The 24,270-nt window shown below is 47.6% G+C and overlaps 1 protein-coding gene across 2 annotated transcripts in view; it reads left to right on the plus strand.

Moving 5' to 3' along the window:
* Positions 1 to 24,270, plus strand: part of HERC3 (HECT and RLD domain containing E3 ubiquitin protein ligase 3) — a 1,960,519-nt gene that overhangs the window by 984,252 nt on the left and 951,997 nt on the right. For both annotated transcript variants that reach the window (XM_069630741.1, XM_069630742.1), the window contains one exon: positions 486 to 562. In XM_069630741.1, the coding sequence (XP_069486842.1) occupies positions 486 to 562 (77 nt within the window). The remainder of the gene's footprint in view (positions 1 to 485; positions 563 to 24,270) is intronic.

Below are 24,270 nucleotides of genomic sequence, written 5' to 3' on the forward strand. Positions count from 1 at the left end.
CAGTGGGGCACTGTCCTAAAAGTACCAGCACACGCAGCAGGGTGCACGAACGAATACCAATCAGGCGCAGTAGTTCCACATTTCTAGTGCTCCCAACTCATACATGTCTGAAATATTTAACACATATCTATCCCTTTATAAAATTAGAAAATGTCCACATATATCACTGACAGGTTCTACAATGGATAACTGTGCCTGAAAAACAGCACAGTGCATTTCGATGCATGATTCTTTACTCTGAATTCTGAAGGATGTTAGGTCACCATTTAAAATGTCCTTTGAGCACTCCCGGTCCCCCTTCATACCCCAACGCAAAGCTGAACCGAATCAGAATGGGGCCCTGTGCCCACACCACTCCTAGGCATTGTAAATATTGTATGTGGTTTGAGTACAATTGGGCAAAACCTCTCTCTGTTCCCACTCTAACTCCCACAACAGGTCCCTTTCATACAAGAAATACTGAATGTTTATTTTTTATCCAACAGATTCCTGCACATATCATATTGTTAAACGTATCTTCTCTGGAGGAGACCAGTCCTTTGTCCTTTGCTCCAGATATGGGGTAAGAATGTAGAATGTTCTGTGTTATCTGGAAATGTTACTGCACATATGGCAGTCTGTTGATTAGGGAATACTAAACCTGTGTCATGTTTTCCCTTTTAATGTCCTACTCGAATTGAAAGACATTTCCAGCATAAAAACGTGCAGTTAACTAAAAAACAAAGATCGTAATGAGATATGCCTTTGTTAGGTAACATTATCATGCTGTGGGCTGTGTTATCCTTTTTATCCTAAGCTACACCTAGATTCAGTATTGTGGACCTGAGAAAATGCATTTGAGGAACACGCACACACTTCTGTATTTATTTTCTGTACTCTTTCTGCGGTCTGACTCCTATGGCAATGCAGAAGAAAGGTTCGGGCTGCAGTGGATCATGATTCAAGGATGTTTATTCAAAATGCACGAAAAATGCCTATTTGGCCCAAACTCTATGAGGGAAGTTCCCCAACTTAAAACAAATCTAAGGGTGCTAGACAAAGTCCCAAATGAAATTGTCCTGAGTCAGAATCCTAACAAATAACTGGGCCCTTTATTTTAGCTCTCAAACTATGACACAGTTAAGTCGTCTTGTAGATTCTGTTGAATAAAAAGACAAATATCTGTTGTACTCTTATTTTCTCCCTTGGATAAGAAGAAATCTCCTTACATTACTTTTCTCAGTTTTGGGCCTCATCACGACTTGGGTGGTAACGGTAACGCTATTAGCGCGGGCGGTATTAGCCCTACCGCCGAACTCCCCGGCGCTAATAGCGCCGGATCACGAGTTCGGCGGTAATGTAAGTCCCCATTCCCCACTGAGCCCATTCGGGAATGCCCCATTCCCCATTGGGCTCAATGGGGAATCATCGTGCTAATACCGCCGGCGGATTTCCCGTCGGCGGTAATAGCGCGAATTTTCAGCGGATTTCCCCCAAGCTCAGAGCTGGGGCGAAATCAGCCGAAGCCCTGATTCGGCGGACCCTTAAATCTGGCGCTACCGCTGGATTTAAGGGTTACCGCCGAAGTCGTGATGAGGCCTTTGCCAAGAGTTCAAATACCACCAGGATCACTTTTATCACAATTAGCTATGCCCAACCTTCATGGAACTCGAACTCCCTAAATTCCTGTGACTACTTGGTAGGCGTACTGACTCTCAATCAACTTAATTAGACGTAGGGTGTTTGCCCGCTCGGGAGTTCTGGGTTCCCATAACCTATTTGGCTTTTCCAACCTTGTTGCAAACTGTTCATACTCCTTTCAATCTGTTTTACATAGGACGCATGCTTGTCCCACTTTGTTCCTCGTATCTTTGTTGGCTTTCCCAGCCTTGGCATAAAGCATATGCATTTCTTCTGCTCTGTTTTACATCGGATGTATGCCCTTTCAGCTCTCTCAGGCTCTAGTACTTTTGTTGACTTTTCCAGCATGGATATAAGGGTTTCGTATCTCTTTCGCTCTGTTTTACATAGGGGACGTGCCCGTTTAGGTCTCTCAAGCTCTCATACCTTTGTCGGCTTTCCCAGCGATAGTTCTCTCTGTTCCTGATTATCTGGTTTATGTAACCTTGTTGGTTTTGTTAATCTTGGAAACAAAAGTTCATAGCCCTCACTGGCCTTTTTACTTTGGGAGCGTTTGATTCCCTGTTGCTGTTTTTCTCAGCCTCAAAGTTTCTTGCCGTGTGGAGTTCAGGGACCCGGGCACGCTTCTTTCCTCTGGTTTTGGCGTTGGTTGCTGGGCGCCAGGCCGACCACTGCTCTCCCGTGGTTGCACCACCAGTTACGACGGTTGTCTTTGCGTCCTCGTCTTTCTCATGACTGGAGCCTCTCGCTCTTTCAGAATGTCCGCCTTTCTGCCTCAAGCTAGCAGTCCTCTCTTCCTCCATGCCACCGCTGGTTCTGCGGCCTGGCTCTGCCCCTCCAAGACATCGTCTTTACAGTGGCTCCCCTTTGCGTAGGGATTTCCCTCCCCCCATAGGAAAAACTCCCCGACTCATTCGCTCTGCTCTTATGTACATCATCAGAAACATCAGAAATGTGTCAGTCTTCTTTGAGTATGGCATTCAGACGATGTTCAGCATTACCTGAAGCCAAAACAGTGAAAGAAGGGTCCTTGTTCGTTATAGTCATAACGGGGGATACCAAAGTCCTTCCAACACCCATATAGGCAGAAATTGTGTTGCAGGCTGGGAGTTCCTGGTCGGAATGGGAGTCCCTGTCCCCAAGATGGGAGTCACCCCAAGTGCGATCCCACCAGACCCCTAGGGAGGGTCTTGCTTAGCGGGCTCACCTACCTAGCCTCAAAGGGGGTGGCTCCTGTCTGGGGAGAAGGGACACATTTTCTAGATTGGTCACACTCCCCTTATACTCCAAACTCTGCATTTAAAAAAGAGATCTATTCCAATGCAAATCACTCCACCATACAGATCCATCAAGCCCAGTTAATACCGGATTACTTCACCGAAGAGAACATTGCCTGTTGTATGGCAGTTTTACAGAAATGACCCAAGTATGTGCATTCCATTAAAGAATGAGCATGTTTTATGACTGAAGAAATAACCAGATCAGGTTGCTTAGAACTTTCATAAGAATTTTGATTCTTATGTGTGGAGAACCTGCCTACCAGGTGTCACTAAGCTTACATGGATCAAACATAGGCCAGACATGATAGATTTTTCCCAGCAACTCGTTATTAGTGCACACAATAATTATTTGGGTAAGACTCTTCCTTCACCAAGGTGAGATCAGTTCCGAGGGTCAGCGGTAGAACTAGTATGTCTTGGGAATGTTCAAGAGCTCTCAAACAAAGATTCTTTCAATTCTTGTGGTTCGTCGTCTATCCCGTCGGCTAAACACAAAATGCCCGGAAACCTCCCAAGTAAAATGTTTTGCTCAATTTATCTTGTTTTTTTTCCCAATAGGTTTTTATTAACAGTTTTCACTAGAACAAGTACACAAAAACCACTTTCTCCTAACACCGCCCCCCCACCTACCTCCTCTTCCACCCCCACTTCCCAGAACCAAGAGTTCAGCTGAAAGCATAACTTCAACGTTAGAAATAGAGACATAATGCATGTTAATTCGACCCAGTTGCCCGGGTAGGTCGTTGAACCTCGTTCTCAAAGCGGCCTCCCACAGGATAGATGCGCTAACCCTCACAAGTCTTCACAGATCCGATTCGTCCTGAGGGCAAATTATTCCCAGTAGTTCCATAGCCTTGGGGCACCAGGCCCGGCGGGCTCCCGCTTTTAGATATGACAGCAAATTGGCCCAGTCCGACATGAACCGCATGTGGAGCCCCTGGATAGAGTAGGTGAGCCATTCCATGGCCACCAGTGACCACAGCTTCGCAACCCACTCATGTTCCTGCGGAGGGTCCTTCGACTTCCACTTCTGAGCCAGGACCAATGCTGCTGCCAGCATCATTATAATGTAAAGTTTGCGGTCCGCTCTAGTGGGCAGGGACGTCAACATCCCGTTAAGGCCTATTAAGTCTCTCCCTCTGTTATGACCCTGCTTAATGCCCAACACCTGGCGATCGCACGCTGGACCTGAGACCAAAAGGGATCCATTTTTGGGCACTCCCACCAAATATGAGCCCAGGAGCCCACTGCGCCACACTCTCTCCAACAAAACCATGATACATTAGGGTATATTTTATTTAGTCTGATTGGGGTTAGGTGCCACCTCAGCATCAGTTTCAGCCAGATCTCCCGAATCTGGATGGATCTTGCAAGTTTCGGGATCTGAGACCACAGCTTTACCCATTCCTGTTCCTCTATGTCCGTCCCTACATTATGCGCCCATTTGAGCATATATTTCCTGAACTTCAAGGTTTCTCCCCGCTTTATGAGTTTATAAATGGATGACACCATCCCCTTGTCTCCCATGTCCGTGTCTAAATACTTTGCAAACTGGGTAAGGGAACGTGAACCCGCCTGCTTAACCAACGGCTGGGAGATCCAGTGCCTGATCTGGAGATACGAATACCTCTGCAACTCCCCCAAGCCAAATTCCTTCTTACACTGCTCAAATTGTTTTACCTCGCCGCACGTCAACATACCGCGGACCATCCGGCAGCCCCCCTGCATCGAAGGTCGGCGCATTGGTGGCTGCTGGAGTGAATTGTGGATTGCCATGTAGGGGTGTATATGTGGATGGGAAAGTGGTAATATGCGCCCTTTTGATGGCTTCATCCCAGGCATCCCCTGTGGTGGATGTTATATCACTGCAATACATCCTGGACGGTCTGTCCTGCCTCGGCAGCCACAGAACCCCTTCTAGGTCCTTTTCCACTACCGCCCTATCCATCGGCTTCCACACCTTCCCTCTATCATTTATGATCTGTGCTGCCAGATAATATATCCTAAAGTCCGGCTCCCCTACTGATTTTTAGCCCCGCTACTTGGCCGAACCTATCCAGTTCTCTTGGCACTGCCTGCAAGGAGGTGATCGGATGGGTCAATGACCATATCATGTCGTCTGCGAAGGCAGCGATCTTGTGGACCTCGCCTCCGAACGGGACTCCCTCTATGTCATCAGCCGTTTGCACCGTCTCCAGGAACGGTTCCAGGTGAAGGGCATGGAGGAGCGGTGACATCGGGCAGCCCTGCTTGGTGCCCCTTCCTACCCGAACCGGGGGTGATATTTGGCCATTTATTGCTAACCGTATAACTGGATTTTGGTAATTTGCCTTTAGTCGCGCAAGGAAACCCGGGCCAAAACCCATTCCTCCCATAGCCGCAAACAGGAACCCCCACTCTACCCGATCAAAAGCCTTCTCGGCGTCTATCGCCAAGAGAAGGGCTGGGATATTCTTTTTCTGTGTCTTTTCAACCAAATGGGCCAATCTTCTAACATTATCCGATGTTTTCCTGCCTCTAATAAAACCCGCCTGGTCACAGTGAATTATTTTAGGGAGGATCGCTTCTAGGCGATTGGCTAGAACCTTGGTATGGAATTTGGCATCAACGTTTATTAGAGTTATTGGACGATAGGATGCGCAGTCAGTCGGATCTTTGCCTTTCTTATGGATAAGGATGAACTTGGCTTCATTCATAGAGTTGGGTAGATTACCTGTGGTCCCAATACAGTTGAACAATTTGGTAAGGATGGGGATTAAAACTTCTCTGTGTGTCTTGTAAAATTCAGACGCAAACCCATCAGGGCCTGGGACTTTACTGGACGGTAGGTTGTTAATCACCCTTCTAACTTCGTCAGTGGTGATCTCAACTTCCAGCGCATCCCTATCTTCCTGCGAGATCTGTCGGCACCCCGTTTCGCGTAGGTATGCCTCCTGATCCGCGCTTGTTGTTTCATCTGACCTATAGAGGGCCGAGTAGAATTTGCAAAATTCTCCCTCAATATCTGGATTCTTGGTAAGAAGAACCCCTCCCCTTTTATTTTTAAGATTGTTTTGTCACCTGCCTCCTTCCGTAGCTTTCTGGCCAGCAAGCGATCCGCCTTGTTCCCTTTTATATAGAACTTTTGACGCAGCCAGAGGAGGTTGCGCTCGGCCGCCCTAGTTTGTATTAGGTTAAGCTGACCTCTTACTGCAAGTTCCTTTTTAGTGGCTGCCGACAGCCTACCGCCCATACGAGTCATCACATCCTTAAGTCTGTCTTCTAGTTGTTGCTCCTCATGTCTCAGCTCCAGTTCCCTTCTGGCCTTAATTGCTATGATCTTACCTCTTATTGTAGCTTTGAGGGCATCCCACCAAATTTGAGGGGTCGTATCCTCCCATTTATTATGACTGGTATACTCTACTACCTCCTCTTCCACTTCCCTAACCAGGATAGGATCCCTGAACAGCGAGGCTGGATACCTCCATTTCCAAATTCCTGTGGACCCCTTCGGTCTAGCTAATGAAAGGGTGAGCTGAGCGTGATCTCAGAGGGCAATTGCCCCTACCTCCAGAGCTGTAGCTCTTCCCATCAGTGGTTTAGATACCCAAACATAGTCTATCCTTGAGTGTGACCTGTGTGCATGTGAATAGAAAGTGTATCCCACCGCATCCCCATAGAATTCTCGCCATACGTCCACCAGAGCCAGATCGCGCATCTTCTGTACCAGATCTCCTGATGGTCCCCCCTGTGCCTCCCATGGGGTGGAACTCCTGTCTCTGGAGGGGTCCCAAGCTAAATTAAAGTCACCCAGCAGGAGGATATTCGCCTTGGCAAATTTCCCTAGGCGGATGAGAATGTTTTGTATAAAGGCGTCCTGAGCTTGATTGGGAGCATACAGGGTTGCTGTCGTGGGGGACTCCATCTTTCCCTCGAGTATGACCACTAGGTACCTTCCTTGGTTGTCCTTTTGCACATCCCTGATGGTCAGATCGAGCCCCTCCCTCAAGGCAATTAAGACTCCCCCCTTCTTGCTAGCTTGTGTGGCCTGAAATAATCGTGAGTATCCCCGAAATCCTATCCTATGGGTGTCCCTAGAATGCACATGAGTCTCCTGAAGAGCTACCACATGGGGTTGTTCCCGCCTGAGGATCCTCTCCACCTTCTTCCTCTTAACCTGTGAGTTGAGGCCATTCGCATTTAGTGAAAGCAACCTCAGTGCCTCTATGCTAGCCATTTAACGAATTTGAGGGATCTTGTTGACCCGCTAGGACCCCCTGTGCCTTCTGCCGTTTGACCCTTGAAGTGTGCACTTGGGTTGGGCCCTCAAGATCTGTACCTTGGATCTTTTCCCCATCCCTCCCCCCCCTTCCAGGCGAGACCGGCTGGCACTTAGCCCCCCTCGTGATTCCTCCACGAGAGCCGGACTCAATAACGAACCTAGAAACTTCCCTCGCAGAATTTCCCAATCCCATTCATGACCCCCCCTCTCTTGCCTCCATTCTGCCCACCACATCTGTAGTGAAGTGCCTGCCACCAATTTACTGAACTGCTTTAACTGGCGCCCTCCCTGGACTCGATTTTGGAGCCTCACACAATCTCTCGGTTCCTTATGTGTCTGTCGGGGTGCTAGCCGCCCCCGATGGAGCTTCCTCTGTCCCTTTGTTGGTGGCCTTCCTGGGATCTGGGCCCGAAGCTCTCTTCCTTCCTCTCTTGGGCTTAATGGTGGACCACTCCCATGGTCTGCGCCCACCCGGCTGCGCCTCCGCCCCCACAGGAGGGGAGGTACCTGCGCCTCCAGGCCCAGCAAGGCCCGTCCCTGATCACAGGTCGTAATCTTATGGTGGGACCCCTGCCAGGCAAAGGACAAACCAAACGGTTGGGCCCATCTGTAGCGGATTTGCTGTGATCGTAGAAAGGACCTGACCGGACCCATCCGTCTCCTTTTGATTAGCGTGAGCCGCGCCAAGTCTTGGTATAGAGATATTTCATGGCCATTGTAGGTGATGTGTGTGGCCTTTATCGCCTTCTCCAACATCTTCTCCTTTACCGCATAGTTATGGAAAGCCACCAAAACATCACGCGGTCTAGATCCCGGCTCCGTTCTTCGCGGTCCTACCCTGTGGACTCTGTCGAATTGCATGTCTGTATCCGAGTCTGAGTTTAACAGGTCCACAAATATCTCTTTTAATGTTGGGGACAACTCCTGCTCTGAAACGTCCTCTGGCAGTGATTTTACTCTAATATTCGCCCTTCTAGACCTGTTCTCCAGGTCTTAAGCTTGTAACGCCAGATTTTGTGTGGCCGCTGCCAGAGTTTCTAGGAGATTGTCTGCTTTTCTTGCATCCTCGGTCAGTTCTTGGATGGCACGCTCATTAATGTCTACCCTCTCTTCCACTTTATTAATGTCTCTTTTGATTTCCTGTAGGCCTTCCGCCAGATCTTCTCGCAGCTTGTCGATCTGTAACTGCCCCGCTGCTGTGATCTTCTCCACCAGCTTGCCCATGAACTGCGTTAACATAGCTTGAGAGATCGGCCTGTCTTGGTCCTCGTGGGAGACCGAATCCTCCTTATCCCTTGAGCCATGGCCCATCCCTTGGGCCGCAGCCGCCTCTGATTCTTTTGGCCAGAATTTCATGAGGGGACTGTCTGTTGGCTTTCGGGGGCCTTTCCCCTGGGCTGGGTTCTCTTTTCCCTTGTTTCTGGACATCCCTGCTCGGGATGTGTATGAATGGCGCCGTCTGGTAGGCGAGGGGGGCGAGTACCTTGGTGAGGTGATATCTGGTGCGGAGCTGGGGCACCGTAGCCCTGTCACAAGCTCCAGCGGGGCCCACCTGGATCCTGGGCGCACTCAAAAGACCTGTCTGGGCGCCCCAGCACTCTCCCCTTGTCCTGCTGGTCTCCGCTTCTCCTTTGGTGCTTCTCCTGGGGGATCTCGCTGCAGCCCTCACTTGGGCGCGGGCTATTTCGTGGGCCCCGGTGCCGACATGGGCCAAAATCTGATGGTGAACCTAGTGTAATGCACCAGCACCTCTGCAGGCCCCAGGGTGCCCAAAGGGGGCCCTCCCCAGGGCCTAGCGTATCCTTGCCTCTCCTCGCCGCCCCCCGGCTCCAGGACCCCGGCGCCGAAGTCAGGAGCTGCTCGAGCTGCTCCTTGTTCTGTCCCGTGGCGGGCGCCCAACTCTCTGTGCCCCCGGAGTGACACACACTCCCCTGATCAGTCCGCTCCTCCGGGGGGGGGGGTCCTCCTGCCCCACCCCATCAGCCCCACGTGTTATTCTTGACTGCCCCAGGGGCTGGGGGATCGCTCCTTGCCACCTTCCACGGGGGCAGAATCCAAAATTGCGCACCTCACCATGACCCCCCCCCCAGAGCCACCTTCGTACCTCCACTTCGGTCCCCGCTCTCTGCTGGATGCCAGGCGGCCGGGTGCAGTCCCTGCCCCCTCCTTATCGGGCTTCGAGGGGGCCATCAGCTGCGTGGCAGACCCGTGCCGGGAGCCCGTCAGATTCGCTCCAGGCACTGGGGGGCACCGCCACCTTCTACCACTGCTGGGTAAGGCCTCAGCCGCAGTCGGCCACCCCACCACTGACTCTGCGTCGCCAGCCACGCCTCTCCCAGGGGGGCCGTCCTCGGGACCAGACTTCGCTCCCCGCTCCGGTGTACTCCCGCCTCTTGCACTGGTTGCCGGGGAGGACTGTGATTGGGGCGGGCGGGTGAAACTTCGTTGGCAGGTTGGGAGCCCCGAATTCTTATCTTGTGGTTTTTTAAAGTCCCTCAACATCAGATACAAAATGTCATTCTTTTGCTTCCAGCTTTCTTGGCTGCGTCCTTTGGTAGTTGGAGTGCAGTACTTATTAATTGGATGTGCACCCATTGTAGTCAAAGCCAGCCTTGTACTAAGGCCCAGAGACATAAGAAGATACAGGACCAGTGTTAGGAAGAATTCTCAGAAATTTGCTAATTCCTCTCTACCTTAGAGACCCCCAGCTCTTTTGCTGGACTCTGACTTTGATTTTTTACCTGTAGAGAGTGAGACCCTTTTTTGCCACGCTCTCATGTATTCTTAATGTGATTTTGAACTCTGTTTCTTTTCGTTGTGGAGTCTGACAAACTCCATAGGCATCATCTTTTACATTGTGTCACACAGCACCTTCAGTACATTGACACAGGGAAGTCTTTTAGATTTCCCAAGGTTTAAATACCTTCTCTTGGATAAACTGATGTTTCCAAGAGCAGTGAAGTGAAATTGTCTTCACTTACATTGTAAACATTCTAGACCCAGCACCCACTATCTTACAATAGGGTGCTGGAGTGATTACTTAGTATCCCCTTTCCTCGATGAATGGCTAGTGGCAGTGGTTTACTTTTAACTACCGTAGTGAGCCTTTACCGCAGGCTGCTTTCGCAGCTTCAGTAAAGTAAAGCACCCAATGGTGCCATTTTTATGAAAATGGCCCAGGTCTTCTTTTTTCGCCATTTCATTGTGGAAAAGTCCTTTCTAAGATTTACTCTGGGCGGCAAACCAGGTTTGGTCCCTTTGTTCGCTTTGAACGAGTGAGGTCCGCCTCTGGCTCCAGGGAAATTTCACTGCAGTTGCTGCTGGAACCGAATAGTCAAGGAGAGGAACACCAGATCATGTGCGTTGCTTTTAAGCTGGCCAAGAGCTCCAGGAAGATCCTCTGGACTCTCAGGAAGCAGGACTGACCGAGCCTGAGCCACCTCAACAGAGTGCTGGACCCCAGATGCAAGGAAAGCCCATCCCGTAAGCCAGGAACCGCAGTGTTGCTATTTGCTGTAGACGCAAGAAGCTGAAACACCAAAGTGCCACTTGTTTGAAGATTGCTGGTTGTGGTCGGTGACCATCCCATCGCAGTGCAGGAGTCCCCAGACGTCCTCACTCTTTTCCCCACCACTGAGGTCCAGGAACACCAGGATCTGCAGAGCTGCACAGGAACAGAAACCATCTGCTGCACTTTTCACTGTACAGTCTAAGAGAAATTATCTCTTGTTGTGTAACTTCACTTGTTCTCTGTTGGTGAGACTTGTTGTGATTGCTCTGTAGAGTTGCCAACAGCTTCTTTACTTCACAAGCCTAAACAGCTTGTGGCCCTGCTTTGATTTCTTCTTTTCTACAGAGACTTCTAAAACATTGTGCAAGACATTTACTCACCTCCAAGAAGTGCTTCAGCTCACCTAGACTTTTGCCCAATTGACTTTGGTTTAGCCTGGTTCCCTGAATGACTCTTCTTCCCTCTGACATTGTGTGTTGTCTTCCTTACAGGAAGGGGGTTAACTAACCTTGCATTGGGGGTTACCAAAAGTACTTAGCTGCTTCTGAATATTTGTGTGATCTCTTGTCCTTTAATAACCTTTTTCCTTTGACATACTCCCAAGTCTGATTCTAAATACAAACAGTGGTATATTAATGTCCACAGTGTCCTAGTTACTGAAGTCACCTGAGGGTGTAGGAAGTGTCTGTGTGCCATCCCAAAAGGGTATTTACTGATTTAGAAATATTAATAGTGTGTATTTTGGAGTGTATTTTTTGTGTTGCTATTATATTGCCCCCTTCTGAAGAAGGCTTACTCTAACTGACTGTTAAATAAATTAATAATTGTTTAATTAAGAAACCTTGTGTGTAAGAGTTTATTTGAATACTTGTCACTGTAAATCTCTATGTAACTCCCCTACAGCTCACATTGACCCCTCTTGAGATAAGCCTGGCTGCTCAACACGCTACCAACCTGTGTAATAGAGACTTATACCAAAGGTTGGGTTCCTATTGCCAGGAGGTCAGGGTTGTTGTAGTGCACCCAAAGGGTACTGCATACAATCTTGCCTAACAACCATCCTAATACGTCTACTAGTTCTTCATGGTATCACCCCAAAATATTGCAGTCGAAAATGCAGAATTTCCAAATGTTATTTCAACGCACTTATATGTGGTGGGTGGCTTAGGGTAATACATATTGTAATGGGAGCATGGGGGAGGCTGCAGGGGTCTCCGTAGAAAAATGTGCGCACAAATAAAATGTGTTTTGGGCCGCATGATTTTTATTACGAAAATATCACATTGATCTAGGCCTCTGGCCACCTTCCTGTTTTGGGTTACTTGATTTACTGCCCAACAACCCTCTCTCTCTCCTACTCAACATCTGAGTCATTTGTGTATCAAGTGGCAGCTTCTCAATCACTTTATTCCCTCCCAAGGATTATGGGTCTCCTCCAGGCCCTGTCTCCTTCTCTCCCCGTACTTCTGCGTTTCTTCTCCTTCCCCTTTCTGCTGTCATGTCCAGCCATTTCAAAATGATCTCCTTATCCAAACTCCTACATGCCACTCTTCTTTTTCTACATTAATACATCTTTACCTGCCCCTGGTGAAGGTTGTATACCAATTAGTTTCTTGGTGATTCCATGTGGCTATTCCCACTTCCTGTTTATGGCACGGTGGGTGTAGCCAATAGACCCTCCCTCCCCTTTACTCCACTGGATCCCCTAGGTGACCACACCATCCATCGTTAAGGTCAGGCAGGCGATTTCATCATATGGTACATAGTTTCTGATTTCATATTATGCAATCACAGAATTGCCTGTGTTATGGAAAACCTATGTCCTGATTTAATTCATATTCCAGCAAATGTCATGACCTACAGAACGCGCCCCTTTTGGACTGCCTGGTCATTGTCTCAACAGGGCTTGCACTCCCTGGTACTCCCAACATGGCCGTCCAGCGTGAAACACCTTCCTCGCTCCACACGTTGGATGTAGCGTGTTCTATTAATAGACCACGCCCCCGCGGCTCCGGGCCTCTCAATGCTATTGCGAAGTAGAGACCAGACGTGTGCTCTGTAGCTCGCGGTATTGCTTCCCTGATTCTGTCCCTACTACTCCATTCCTAGTCCCTCTCCTTTCTTTCTTACTTCCTGGACTTGTGTGCTGAGTAGTGCACTTTCTTAATTTCCCAGATTCTTGGATCGTTGCATCCCGGAACTTTGAACGCACGCTGGAGTCGGAAGAGACTCGTGCAGCCTTATTCAAGACCCGATCCATCCGCAAGAAGGCATCGACCAAGAAATCCAGCACAGATCGGACTCGGGTGAGAGGGGGGGGGGGACTCCTTAACAGTTTGAGACGCCCCCCGACCGAACTCGATATCGACATGGAAGCGGCCGTTCAGGACCTGATGCGTGTCATGCAAGAACTAACAACCGAGGTACAGAATCCAAAGGCGGAAAACGTCGCTCTCAAACAATTAGTTCTATCCCGTGATTCTGCCACAAAAGAAAGTGTGTTGCTGGGCGGCATAGTTGACAAATACAATGGGTCGGCAAAAACCCCTCGTGGATTCCTGGATTCATGTTTGGTCCACTTTACTTTTAAGCCCTACTACTTTTCGACTCCCAGGACTAAGGTGGGTTTCATAATTTCTCACCTTTCAGGAAATGCCTTAACCTGCGCTATGCCCCTTGTTAATTCCGGCGATGCTCTCCTAGATGACTATGATGGCTTCATACAGGCCCTTAAAACCATGTTTGACCGCCCAGAGCAGATCTATAGTGCCCAGGAACGCCTGTTAGACTTTAAGCAGGGATCCCAGGATATGCTCACCTTTGTAACCCGATTCAAGCAATTAGACAAGGAAGCTGATTGGTCTCCTGAGGCGAGTTTTACCCTTTTCAGGAGAGGACTGAATGAGGAGATTAAGGATGAGTTGGCCAGAGTGGCTCGCCCAAACTCATTCCAGGCACTAATGGACCTTGCTATGCAAATAGACTTTCGTATCCAGGAAAGGAAGGCAGAGAAGAAGAAATCCAGAGGAAATCCTCCGAAAGTGTCCTTTGAGAGCACCACCAAGACGGACACAAACCCAGGCTCAGTCACTGAACCAGAACCCTTGCAGATAGGAGCCTTCCGTGGACCTATATCCCCGCAAGAAAGGATGAGAAGGATTCATATGGGGTTGTGCATGTATTGTGCCTCAGATAAACACTTGGTTAGGGAATGTCCTCTAGCCCCTCCTCGGTGTTCGGGAAACGCCAGCTCCCGATCCTAGATGGAGCAGAGCTTCGGGAGAGAGATGTTTGCTCCACATCAATTCCATCCTTGAACTCTACTGGACAAAACAATTTGGTGATACTGCAGGCCTTCCTATCGCCCTCCAAGAATAAGACCTATTCCATTTTGGCCTTGGTAGACTGCGGAGCTATGGGAATATTCATTGATCAAGATTGGGTTGTTAGTCGTCACATTCCATACGAGACACGAAGCACTATGCAGCCGGTGGAAGCAATCGACGGAAGACCCCTCACTAAAGGGCCCATAAGCCTGCATACTAAAGAGATCCAGCTTTCTATAAACCATCACCAAGAGCGGATTAGATTCGACATCATTAAGTCAGCTCATTACCCCATGGTATTGGGTATGCCCTGGTTATAGAAGCACAATCCGTATATCAATTGGACAGCAGGATCACTATTCCTAGGCTCAGAGTTTTGTATGTCTCACTGTCTATTCCTGGATCCCTCCTTGACACCCCCTAAGAACCACCAAGAGACCAGCAAACACCACTCATTGTTTCCAATATCATACAAGTCCCTGAGGCCTATCAGGGATATGCTGATGTATTTTCAACTGCCATAGTCCAGGCCTTACCCCCTCAAAGACCTGAAGACTGCGCCATAGATACAAATCCCTCAGCAGTGATTCCCTTCGGCAGAATGTTCATCCTTTCCAAACCTGAGAAAAAGGCCCTCCGAGAATACCTGGATACCAACCTTGAAAATGGCACCATAAGACCTTCAAAATCTCCAGCGGGTGCTTCGTATTCTTTGTTCCCAAGGACGACACCAAGGAACTCAGACCTTGCCTCAACTATCGTGTCTTAAATCAATGCACCCTCAAAGACCGGTACCCATTGCCCTTGATCTCAGATATCCTGGAAGCTGTGTGAGGCGCCGTAATATTCACGAAGTTGGATGGATCTCTGGGCTGCCTACCATTTGATCCGTGTCCGGGAAGGAGACGAATGGAAAACAGCCTTTAGAACACCCTTTGGTCACTGTGGATATCTAGTCATGCCCTTTGGACTAGCTAATGCCCCCGCAGTTTTTCAACGTTTCATGGATAGGGTGTTCTCTGACATGTTATTCCTCTTCGTAATTGTCTATCTGGACGACATATTGATCTTTTCCAAGGACCTTCTAAAGCATGAAGAACATGTAAAGGCAGTATTATGACGACTCTGTGAACACAAACTTTTAGCCAAACCCGAAAAATGCTTGTTTTACGTTACTTCTGTTCACTACCTAGGATTCATCCTTAGCCCAGAAGGAATTGGTATGGACCCTTCAAAGGTAAAGGCCATACTGGCATGGCCCGCTCCCACGTCCGTGAAACAAGTTCAATCCTTCCTGGGGCTTGCCAACTTCTACCGGAAGTTCATATCCACCTTTTCCGAGATCGTTCAGCCGATCGTTGCTCTCTTGAAGAAAGACACCCCCTTTATCTGGTCTACACCGCAAGATAAGGCATTCCAACATTTAAAGGCAGAGTTCACGCAAGCCCCCATCTTAGCCCAACCAGACATAAATCGACCATTCCTAGTGGAAACGGATGCCTCTAACTACGCCATAGGAGCGGTGTTGAAGCAGGAATTTGAGGATAAACTGGAACACCCCATTGCTTACCTTTCACGAACCCTGACTCCCAGTGAGACACACTAATCCGTCCTGGAAAAGGAACTGTTAGGCATCCGCCAAGCCTTCACTGAATGGCGACATCTACTTTTGGGTGCTAGACATCCAGTTCAGGTCCGCACGGACCATCGGAATCTTCAAATTCTACAGTCATTGGAGTGTAGAAACAGTCGTCAGGCATGTTGGGCCTACTTCTTTGCCCAGTAACAGTACCACATCACTCGTGTTCCCGGATCACAAAACCTGATTGCTGACGCCTTATCTCGACGTCCTGACTATGTAACTACTGAAGATAGGGCCTATCCTAAGATGTTTCCCCACACGATCTTTGTAGCTCAAGCAGTCAAGAAGAAATTCGAGTGCAAATCCAATCCTCTGATCTGTGGAAGGATATTTCAAGGAAGAATCAATGGAATCTAAGAGTCAAGGAAGGATATTTATTCAAGGACCATGCACTGGTCATTCCCACACAGAAATTACAACAAAGAATAATAAACCTCTGTCATGATACCCTTCACTCTGGACATCGTGGCATAACCAACACCCTCCGCCTCATACAAAGACAGTTTTGGTGGCCTGGAATGAAGACCGACGTACAGCAGTACATCCAAGCTTGTGCTCTCTGTAGTCAAATGAAACATGATAACAAGAGACCGGCGGGTCTTCTACTGCAACCTACACTGCCAACAAGGCCATGGGAATTCATTGCTACAGACTTCATTGTGGAATTACCACCTTCACGAGGATACACGACCATCATGGTTACCATTGACTTGTTCACTCATATGGCTCATTTTACACCCCTGTGTAAGCTACCATCCTTGTCCGAACTTGCTGGAATCTTTCTGGAACACATATTCCGTCTGCATGGACTTCCTTCCAAGATCATATCTGATTGAGGCCCTCAATACGTCTCACAATTCTGGAAACATCTCTGTCGCATTTTGGGAATCCAACGCACCCTCTCATCAGGTTATCATCCCCAAACCAACGGGGCCACAGAACGTGCTAATCAGACCCTGGAACAGTATCTTCGATGTTTCGCCACCAAGGTTCAGGATGACTGGTCGCTCCTGATACCCGTGGCTGAATTTGCCTACAACATATCCGATCATTCAATACTTAAGACCAGTCCCTTTTATTGTAGCCAAGGTTTCCATCCACCGGTTCTACCCTCTGTTCTCCCTCATCCTTGTACCTACAGTCAACTCCTGGATCGAAACCCTCATCAACGTACACCAGGAGGCCAAAGAAAACTTAGAGAAGGCCAGAACACAGACTAAGAGGTATGCGGATTCCAAAAGAAGACCAGGGCCTTCTTATGCAATTGGTGATCAAGACTGGTTGTCCTCGAATTTATTACCCCGACATCTACGGCCAAATAAATTGGCCCCTCGGTACTATGGTCCATTTCCCATCAAGGAAATTATAAATCCAGTCTCATACCGGATCAAACTACCAGACTCCTGGAAGAAAATTCACCCAGTTTTTCACACATCCTTATTAAAACCCTACATCCAATCCTCCCAGAAATCCTGCAGACCCCCTCCTCTGCTGGTCGACCAACTGGAATATGAAGTGTCCCGAATATGCGACTCCAGGTATAAACAGGGTCAGCTTCAATACCTGGTTGAATGGAAGGGATATCCTCCTAGTGAAAGAACCTGGGAACCACTTTCTAATCTCAAGTCCCCTCGACTGCTCAGAAAATTTCACCTCATAGACCTGGGCAAATCTGGAGGAACGGGTCTTCGAAGGAGGCATGCTGTCATGACCTACAGAACGCGCCCCTTTTGGACTTCCTGGTCCTTGTCTCAACGGGGCTTGCACTCCCTGGTCCTCCCAACATGGCCGTCCAGCGTGAAACACTTTCCTCGCTCTACACGTTGGACGTAGCGTGTTCTATTAATAGACCACACCCCCCGCGGCTCTGCGGGTCTCAATGCTATTGCGAAGTTGCGACCAGACGTGTGCTCCGTAGCTCGCGGTATTGCTTCCCTGATTCTGTCCCTACTAACTCCATTCCTAGTCCCCCTCCTTTCTTTCTTACTTCCTGGATTTGTGTGCTGAGTAGTGCACTTTCTTAATTTCCCGGATTCCTGGTTTGTTGCATCCTGGAACTTTGAACGCACGCTGGAGTCGGAAGAGACTCGTGCAGCCTTATTCAAGACCCGAGCCGTCCGCAAGAAGGCATCGACCAAGAAATCCAGCAAAGATCGGACTCAGGTGAGAAGGGTGGAACTCCTTAACAGCAAACACATGCAACGTCTGCAGCTTCATCATGATGAGCCCAGCTATTCTGGTCTTCATTAAGGCTCATACCGCATCAAATCTTCTCTTTTTCTATCTTTTCGGAATCTTTTAATTTGACTTTCTTCTCCTGCTTACTCGATTTCAATCGAATTTCAGAAATCGGATTACATCTTAATCCCTCAAAAACTCTTTTCCTGCTACTACCATTCCACTTCCTTTTGCTATTTATTTTTCTCTATAATTAAATGACATTTATTTATTATGTTTATAGCTCAAAAGAGCTTTATCTTAATATACACACAACATTCAATACATAAAATGTATGCCATTAAAATCATTCACATGTAAAACCCTTCCTTACATATAAATGAATAATACATGAGTACCATTACACATTTGACATACAAACAATTAGACAAATAAGCAAACAGGTATCATGTCCATCTCCCAATTCATCAAATTCATCTTAATAGATTCTGCTAAATGCTGTGCAAAAATATAACATATACAGCATGCAAACATCTGCAAAACAGCAGCCTTACGGCCTCAGCTATTCCTGGTTGAATACTTTAAATACTTTTAGAAACTTCTCCGACCTTTCCCTGCTTCAGAAGTTCCTTCCAGATGTAAAATAAGTCAATATGCATGGATTTATGGCCATTGTTTAAACAGTATCTCCAAAAGGACTCGCACTTAATGCTGATGGGATCGGAAGCATAAGGGCCAAGCATTTTCATTTAGAGTGACCGTGTTCCTTGCACTCAGTATGTGCTGGGCTGTCTCTAATTTATCTGGTAGACCACATGAGCGGCAACCTCTCCCCTCTTTAGGGATTCCCTGCTCAGGACCAGTGCTAGTTAATACTGGTAGTCTACCAATTCTTTGTAATAGGAATCTCCGTAGTTTAGGTGAGGTACAGAGTTGAATGTAGCCTTGCCGTTTTTTGGACCTATGGACGAGTTGGTCTATTAAGGTACGGTAGCTAGTAAGTATAGCAAGATGGACATAATTTGGGCACCAGTCCCATTGCTCAAACTTATGGGTAGATTCCTTTCTGATATACCTTGGAGTTGTTTTTGATTCTGCACTTTAATTTTCTTCTCGCATCGCTTTTGTTCTTTTCTTTTCACCTTTTCGTCATTCAGAAAGCCTGACCATTACTCTAATTTCATGCTGTTAAATATCTCATCCCTGCACTCATTTTCTCTCTGCTTGATTGTTTTTCTGATCTTCTTCTTGGCTTCCTGTCTATCAATTGGCATGTCGTTGCGCCACAGATATTTCCTCTATTCCTCTTCTTTTCTTTCCATTTCCTCAATTTTCTATGCTTCCTGCCTTGCCCTCGCTTCGCTGGCTGACTTTTGAATCACACCTCCTCTTTCTTTTTCTTTGCCTTGTTTTCAAATGCCTTCATGGACTGGCTCACCCATATCTTTCTTCTTTGGTTTCTATGTATTCTCCACCTAGCACTCTCAGATCTCAAACACCTTTTTTTCCACAGTATATCTACCCCTTTGTGTCCAATTGCAATTTCATTCCTTCTTGCTCCTAAGCACTGGAACAAACTTCCCTTTTCTAGTGGAGCCCTGTCCACCCTTTTTTCCCTCTCTTTCAATGTAGCCTTAAAGAGCATCTTCTATCTCTTCTGATGTGATTGTGTCATTTTATTGTTCATTACCTTGTATTCATATAAATCGTACCCTGTATGTATGGACAGCGCTTTGGCAAAAGCATTATATAAATTAAATGCAGTGTGCTTGAGGGTTGGAAGCCCTGCGCGATAAAAAGCCTTAGTGATGAGACAGAAACTATAGTATCCAGGCTAAAGGGAAGTGAGGAGGGTGCACACCCAAAGAGCCTCAAGAGGACATACTTACTACCTCTGGTATCCCAGGAGGGAAACAGTTCAGCTGTGGGCCACTGTCAAAGAGGCACAGACACCAAGATTGTTGAACCCCTCCCACAAGCAGACAAATCCCCTCTCTGATGGTAGGGATGTTTATTAATGTAGAAAGTACATGCTGTACAAATAAGAGATATCAAACACTGGGCCTCGCGGACCCCTGATACTGGAGGTGTAAAGGCACAAGGAAGAAGTGAAAAGCATTACGGAGGAGCTTAGAAGACAAAAAATTAGGATGATGGGAAAAGGACTGGTAGTGTAAAGAAGAGAGTGATCCTACCAGAGGAGGAAGAAGAGAGGGCAAGTTGGAGCTGGAGGAAAACCATATTACAAGTTGCAAGCTGTTGACAAGGTTGGGATGAGTGAGGCAAGGGTGAGCAGAAAAGGAGCTGAAGACAAGAAAGGAGTAAGGGAGAAGTGACAAATAGGAGGCAGCCACAGTGAAACAACACAAAGGACGGTTGATAAATATCCGGCCTCCAGAAGAGGCTCCTAGCTAGGTGGATGAGGCATACCCAAAACCGTCTACGACAGCATACTAAGGGCTTATGCCTGACAACCCCAGGGTACAACATGATCCTGCAAATAAGGTATCTGATGCCTGGCCCACGTCTAGACAACCCAAGTCACTAATGGCGGTGGTGCTGGATTTGCTCAAGAGTTGTGACATCCTAACAATTTCTACAAAAGCCAAGCAAGTAACTTCAGCAGCCAAGAAAGAATTATGGGGTACTTAAACTCCAAAGATTGTGAGTGACTTAGTTTTGCCTGCCATGAAGGTTGAGCCTAACAGAGAGTAGCAAGGACTGAGGACCGTGGTCATGTGGAAAAGCTTGTTTTGTTTGTTGATTTCTGGCTACTTCACTTGAGTCGAACCTGGACCCTTGGCTTAGTGTGTACAAGAGAAATCCCTTGAATTATCTACTTTGGCTTTGTTATTTTTTTTTTTTAATATCACATTTTATTGGTTTATAACATAGAAAAAGGAAAAACATAAAACAACTGGTTCTATAAGGGCCAGATTTTAGTAACAATAACAATATATGGAAGACATGAATTCAAATTGGTCACGTATAATATATCCTATATCAGGGTTTTTCTACTGCAACATCTGCACCCTACATCCTGCAGTGTTATCATTTCAGGGGGTTCACATCGTGTCTTCAAATCTTGTCCGCTTTTTCAGGGCATCCTCTGGCCCTGTGTACCCTCTTTTCTATGGCAATGCATATCTGTACATCTGTGATCCACTGACCTACTTGCGGTGGCTCTGCTGCTCCCCACAGCTGTGCTATGTTCCTTTTGATTACCGCTGTTGCATTCGTGAAGCAGAGCCTTTCATACCTTGACATGTCTTCCTCGCTGTCCACTCCCAGTAACAGCAACTTGGGGTCTCTGGGAATCGTCTGGTTCAGAACTTTTGATAGAATATCACAACATTGCTGCCAATAGTGACTTATATCCAGGCATTCCCATAGTATGTTGAAAAAAATATCCCTCCTCTCCTCGACAGCGTAAACAGTTAGGTTCTGCTATTTTACCCCAGCGATACAGGGCCACCCTCGGGTAGTAGACTCTATGCAATATCTTCAGTTGCACCAGGCGTAGCATAGCCTAGCCGATATAGATGCTTCACAGGGGTACATTAGGATCTGGACCCAATCTTCCGACGTGATCTCCCCCAATTCTCTCTCCCATTTTGTCTTCAGATGTATCAGTTCTGGAGTGGCAAAGGAGGTGATAGCACTGTACATGACTGTGGTGACTTTAGCCTGAATATGCTCTGTGACTGTTTCGCTCCAAGGGAGTACAGTCTGGCATGTCAAAGAGGATGGGGAGGTGTTGCTGTAGTGCGTGCCGTAGCTGTGTGTAATGGTACCTTTCTGTTTCCGGGTGGTCAAAAATCGATGTTAGGTCATCAAAGGGTCTAATAGTTCCCTCTACTATTATGTCTGTCACTTTTTCTATGCCAATAGGGTCAAGGGTAGAGACATCCAGTGCTGCACATCTCTAGCAAATCGCTCTGTGATGGGTTGTAAATTATTGGGTGGATAGTCATTGAGATCTCTCGTGATCCGGATACCCAGATAGTGGAAATGGTCAGTGGCGACCCTGTATGGGCAAGGCACAGGAGTTTCCTCGCCTAATTGGTTTATTGGAAATAGTGTAGATTTAGACCAGTTTACCCTTAGGCCGCTAAAGGCCCCATATTTTTGTAACAGCTACGTCACCCCTGGGCATGTCGTCCTGGGGTCTCGTAGGTATATCAATAGGTCGTCTGCATACAGTGAGACTCTGTCCTCCCACCCTGGTCCGCCTAGGATACCCTCCCAGGTACGTGTGTCCCTCAGCAACTGGGCCAAAGGCTCCATTGCTAATGCGAAGAGGAGGGCTGATAGGGGCAACCTTGTCTTGTCCCTTTTCCCAGGGCAAAGGATCGCAACATCCAACCATTTACCCTGACTTCAGCCATTGGTGAGTTATAGAGCAGTTGGACCCAGGACAGGAACCGTTCGCCAAACCCCATCCTAGGCATGACCTCCCAGAATGCCTCCCAGTAGATGGAATCAAACGCCTTCTCAAAGTCTATTGCAAGTACTCCCAAGGGGACGTTTAAGGTCTGGGCGCGTTCAATGGCTAGGTGTATTCTCCGTATGTTCATCCTTGTGGACCTACTTGGCATGAAGCCACATTGGTCTGGATGAATCAGGGATGTTATGACCTGCTGTAGGCGTGTCGCTAACAATTTGGCCAGGATTTTCGCCTCACTGTTATTGAGGAATATCGGTCTGTATGAACTACATTTGTCTGGGGGTTTATCTGCTTTGGGTATTACAATTATTGTTGCTTTCCTTAGGTCTGCTGGTACGCTCCCTAAGCTTTTGGCCTGCCGGTACATATTAAGTAGGTGGGGGGCCAGTTTGTTACACCTATCTTTTTCCAGGCTTCTATGGGGAAGCCAGTATCTTCCCCGCTTTGTCCCCTGTTACGTAAATTCTGGCTCTCATTGCCCCATGGGCCTGTTTAGCATTGTCTAATGCGACGTTTTGTAATTTTTTTTGTGCCAGGATCAAGGCTCTTCATATCCGGGCGATCCTGGGCCAGGTGCGTCTCCTCTGCCTTTGCCTCTGCTTCCTTCAATGATTTCAGGTGTGCTTTCCTTTGTGCTGAAGTCCAGGAGATTATCTCCCCTCGGATCACAGGTTTGTAGGCTTCCCATAGTGTAACAAAGCAGTCTACTGACCCTTCATTTAACTCAAAGTATGTTTTGCTGGAGTTTTGTAGGCGTTATATCAGTTCCAGGGAGCATAGATGGTAACCATTCAGTCTCCATACCGGTGGTGGGATTGGTTTACAAGTCATGATCGTCATGAGTAGGGGGGAGTGGTCCGAAATGCCTCTTGGGAGATACTCTGCTTGTGTAGCCATGCGTAGTATCGGTGCTGGTACAAAAAAATAATCCAATCGCGACAGTGAAGCATGCACCCCAGAGTGATGGGAGTATTCCCTTTTCTCAGGGTGTAGGTCGCGCCACACATCTCTAATTCCAAATGCTTCCGCAAATACGGCTAGCTTAGTTCGGGTGTTGGGGTCCCTACTGCGTAGGTATGTGCGATCTTGTGCGTTGTCAATACATCATTGAAGTCTCCCCCCAGGATTAGGATATCCAATGTGTCATTGACCAGCAAGGGCGCAATGTCATCTATTAGTGTGGTTAGTAGTGTGGGTGGGGAGTAGACCGCTATCAAGGAGATTGTTTTATTCCACAGTGTACCTGTGACATATGTGAATCTGCCTCTGGTGTCTTGTGTTACTTTCGTAAGAGTGAAGGGAAGTCTATTGTGTATTAATATTATTACCCCCCTGGCTCCCATCGTGAAGTCTGCCTGTATTGCTGTGCGATAATTGGAGCGTTTGAAGAGAGCGTTGGTTGTACCTGCTAGGTGGGTTTCAGTTAAGAAGGCTACGTCTGGACCGTGTCTGTTCAGGAACTGTCGTACTAGTCATCTCTTCATACTGTTTCCTAGACCATTCACGTTCCAGGTAAGGAGCTTTAGGGCTCGAGTCTGTGTCATGGAGGGCCATTTGGGCATTCATAGGTGTGGGTGACGGCCGTGCCGTCGAGGTTGTAGGCAAGGTTTTCGCTTGCCTTGTGACGAAGAAGAATGGTCAATGTGGATCTAACACCTGTTTCTCGAAAGCTTTGGTGTCCTAATAAGTTCTTCCATCTTTTCAAACTTTCAACATATCCCCAGTTATGTGGATTAAAAACATTACCAACTTTTCTTACTTTCCCTCCCCCCACCCTATACTTCGCCCCAAACCTAAGCATCTGTCGCCCGAACAGTAGTCGGAGGACGACAAACAGTGCGTCTCCAACTACAACATTAACTTTAATAACTCACAACAGGGGCCTAGACTCAGTGGTGTGTAAACAATGGTAAGGAAGGGAAAGCGGGAAAAGCTCAAGTGAGAAGAGGGAAAGAGGGGGGAAGGAAGAGGGCTGTGCATCCACGATGGCCATTTCTTTTGAGGC

Source organism: Ambystoma mexicanum, chromosome 6q, assembly GCF_040938575.1.
Source record: "Ambystoma mexicanum isolate Mex_15411 chromosome 6q, UKY_AmexF1_1, whole genome shotgun sequence".
Lineage (NCBI taxonomy): Eukaryota > Metazoa > Chordata > Amphibia > Caudata > Ambystomatidae > Ambystoma > Ambystoma mexicanum.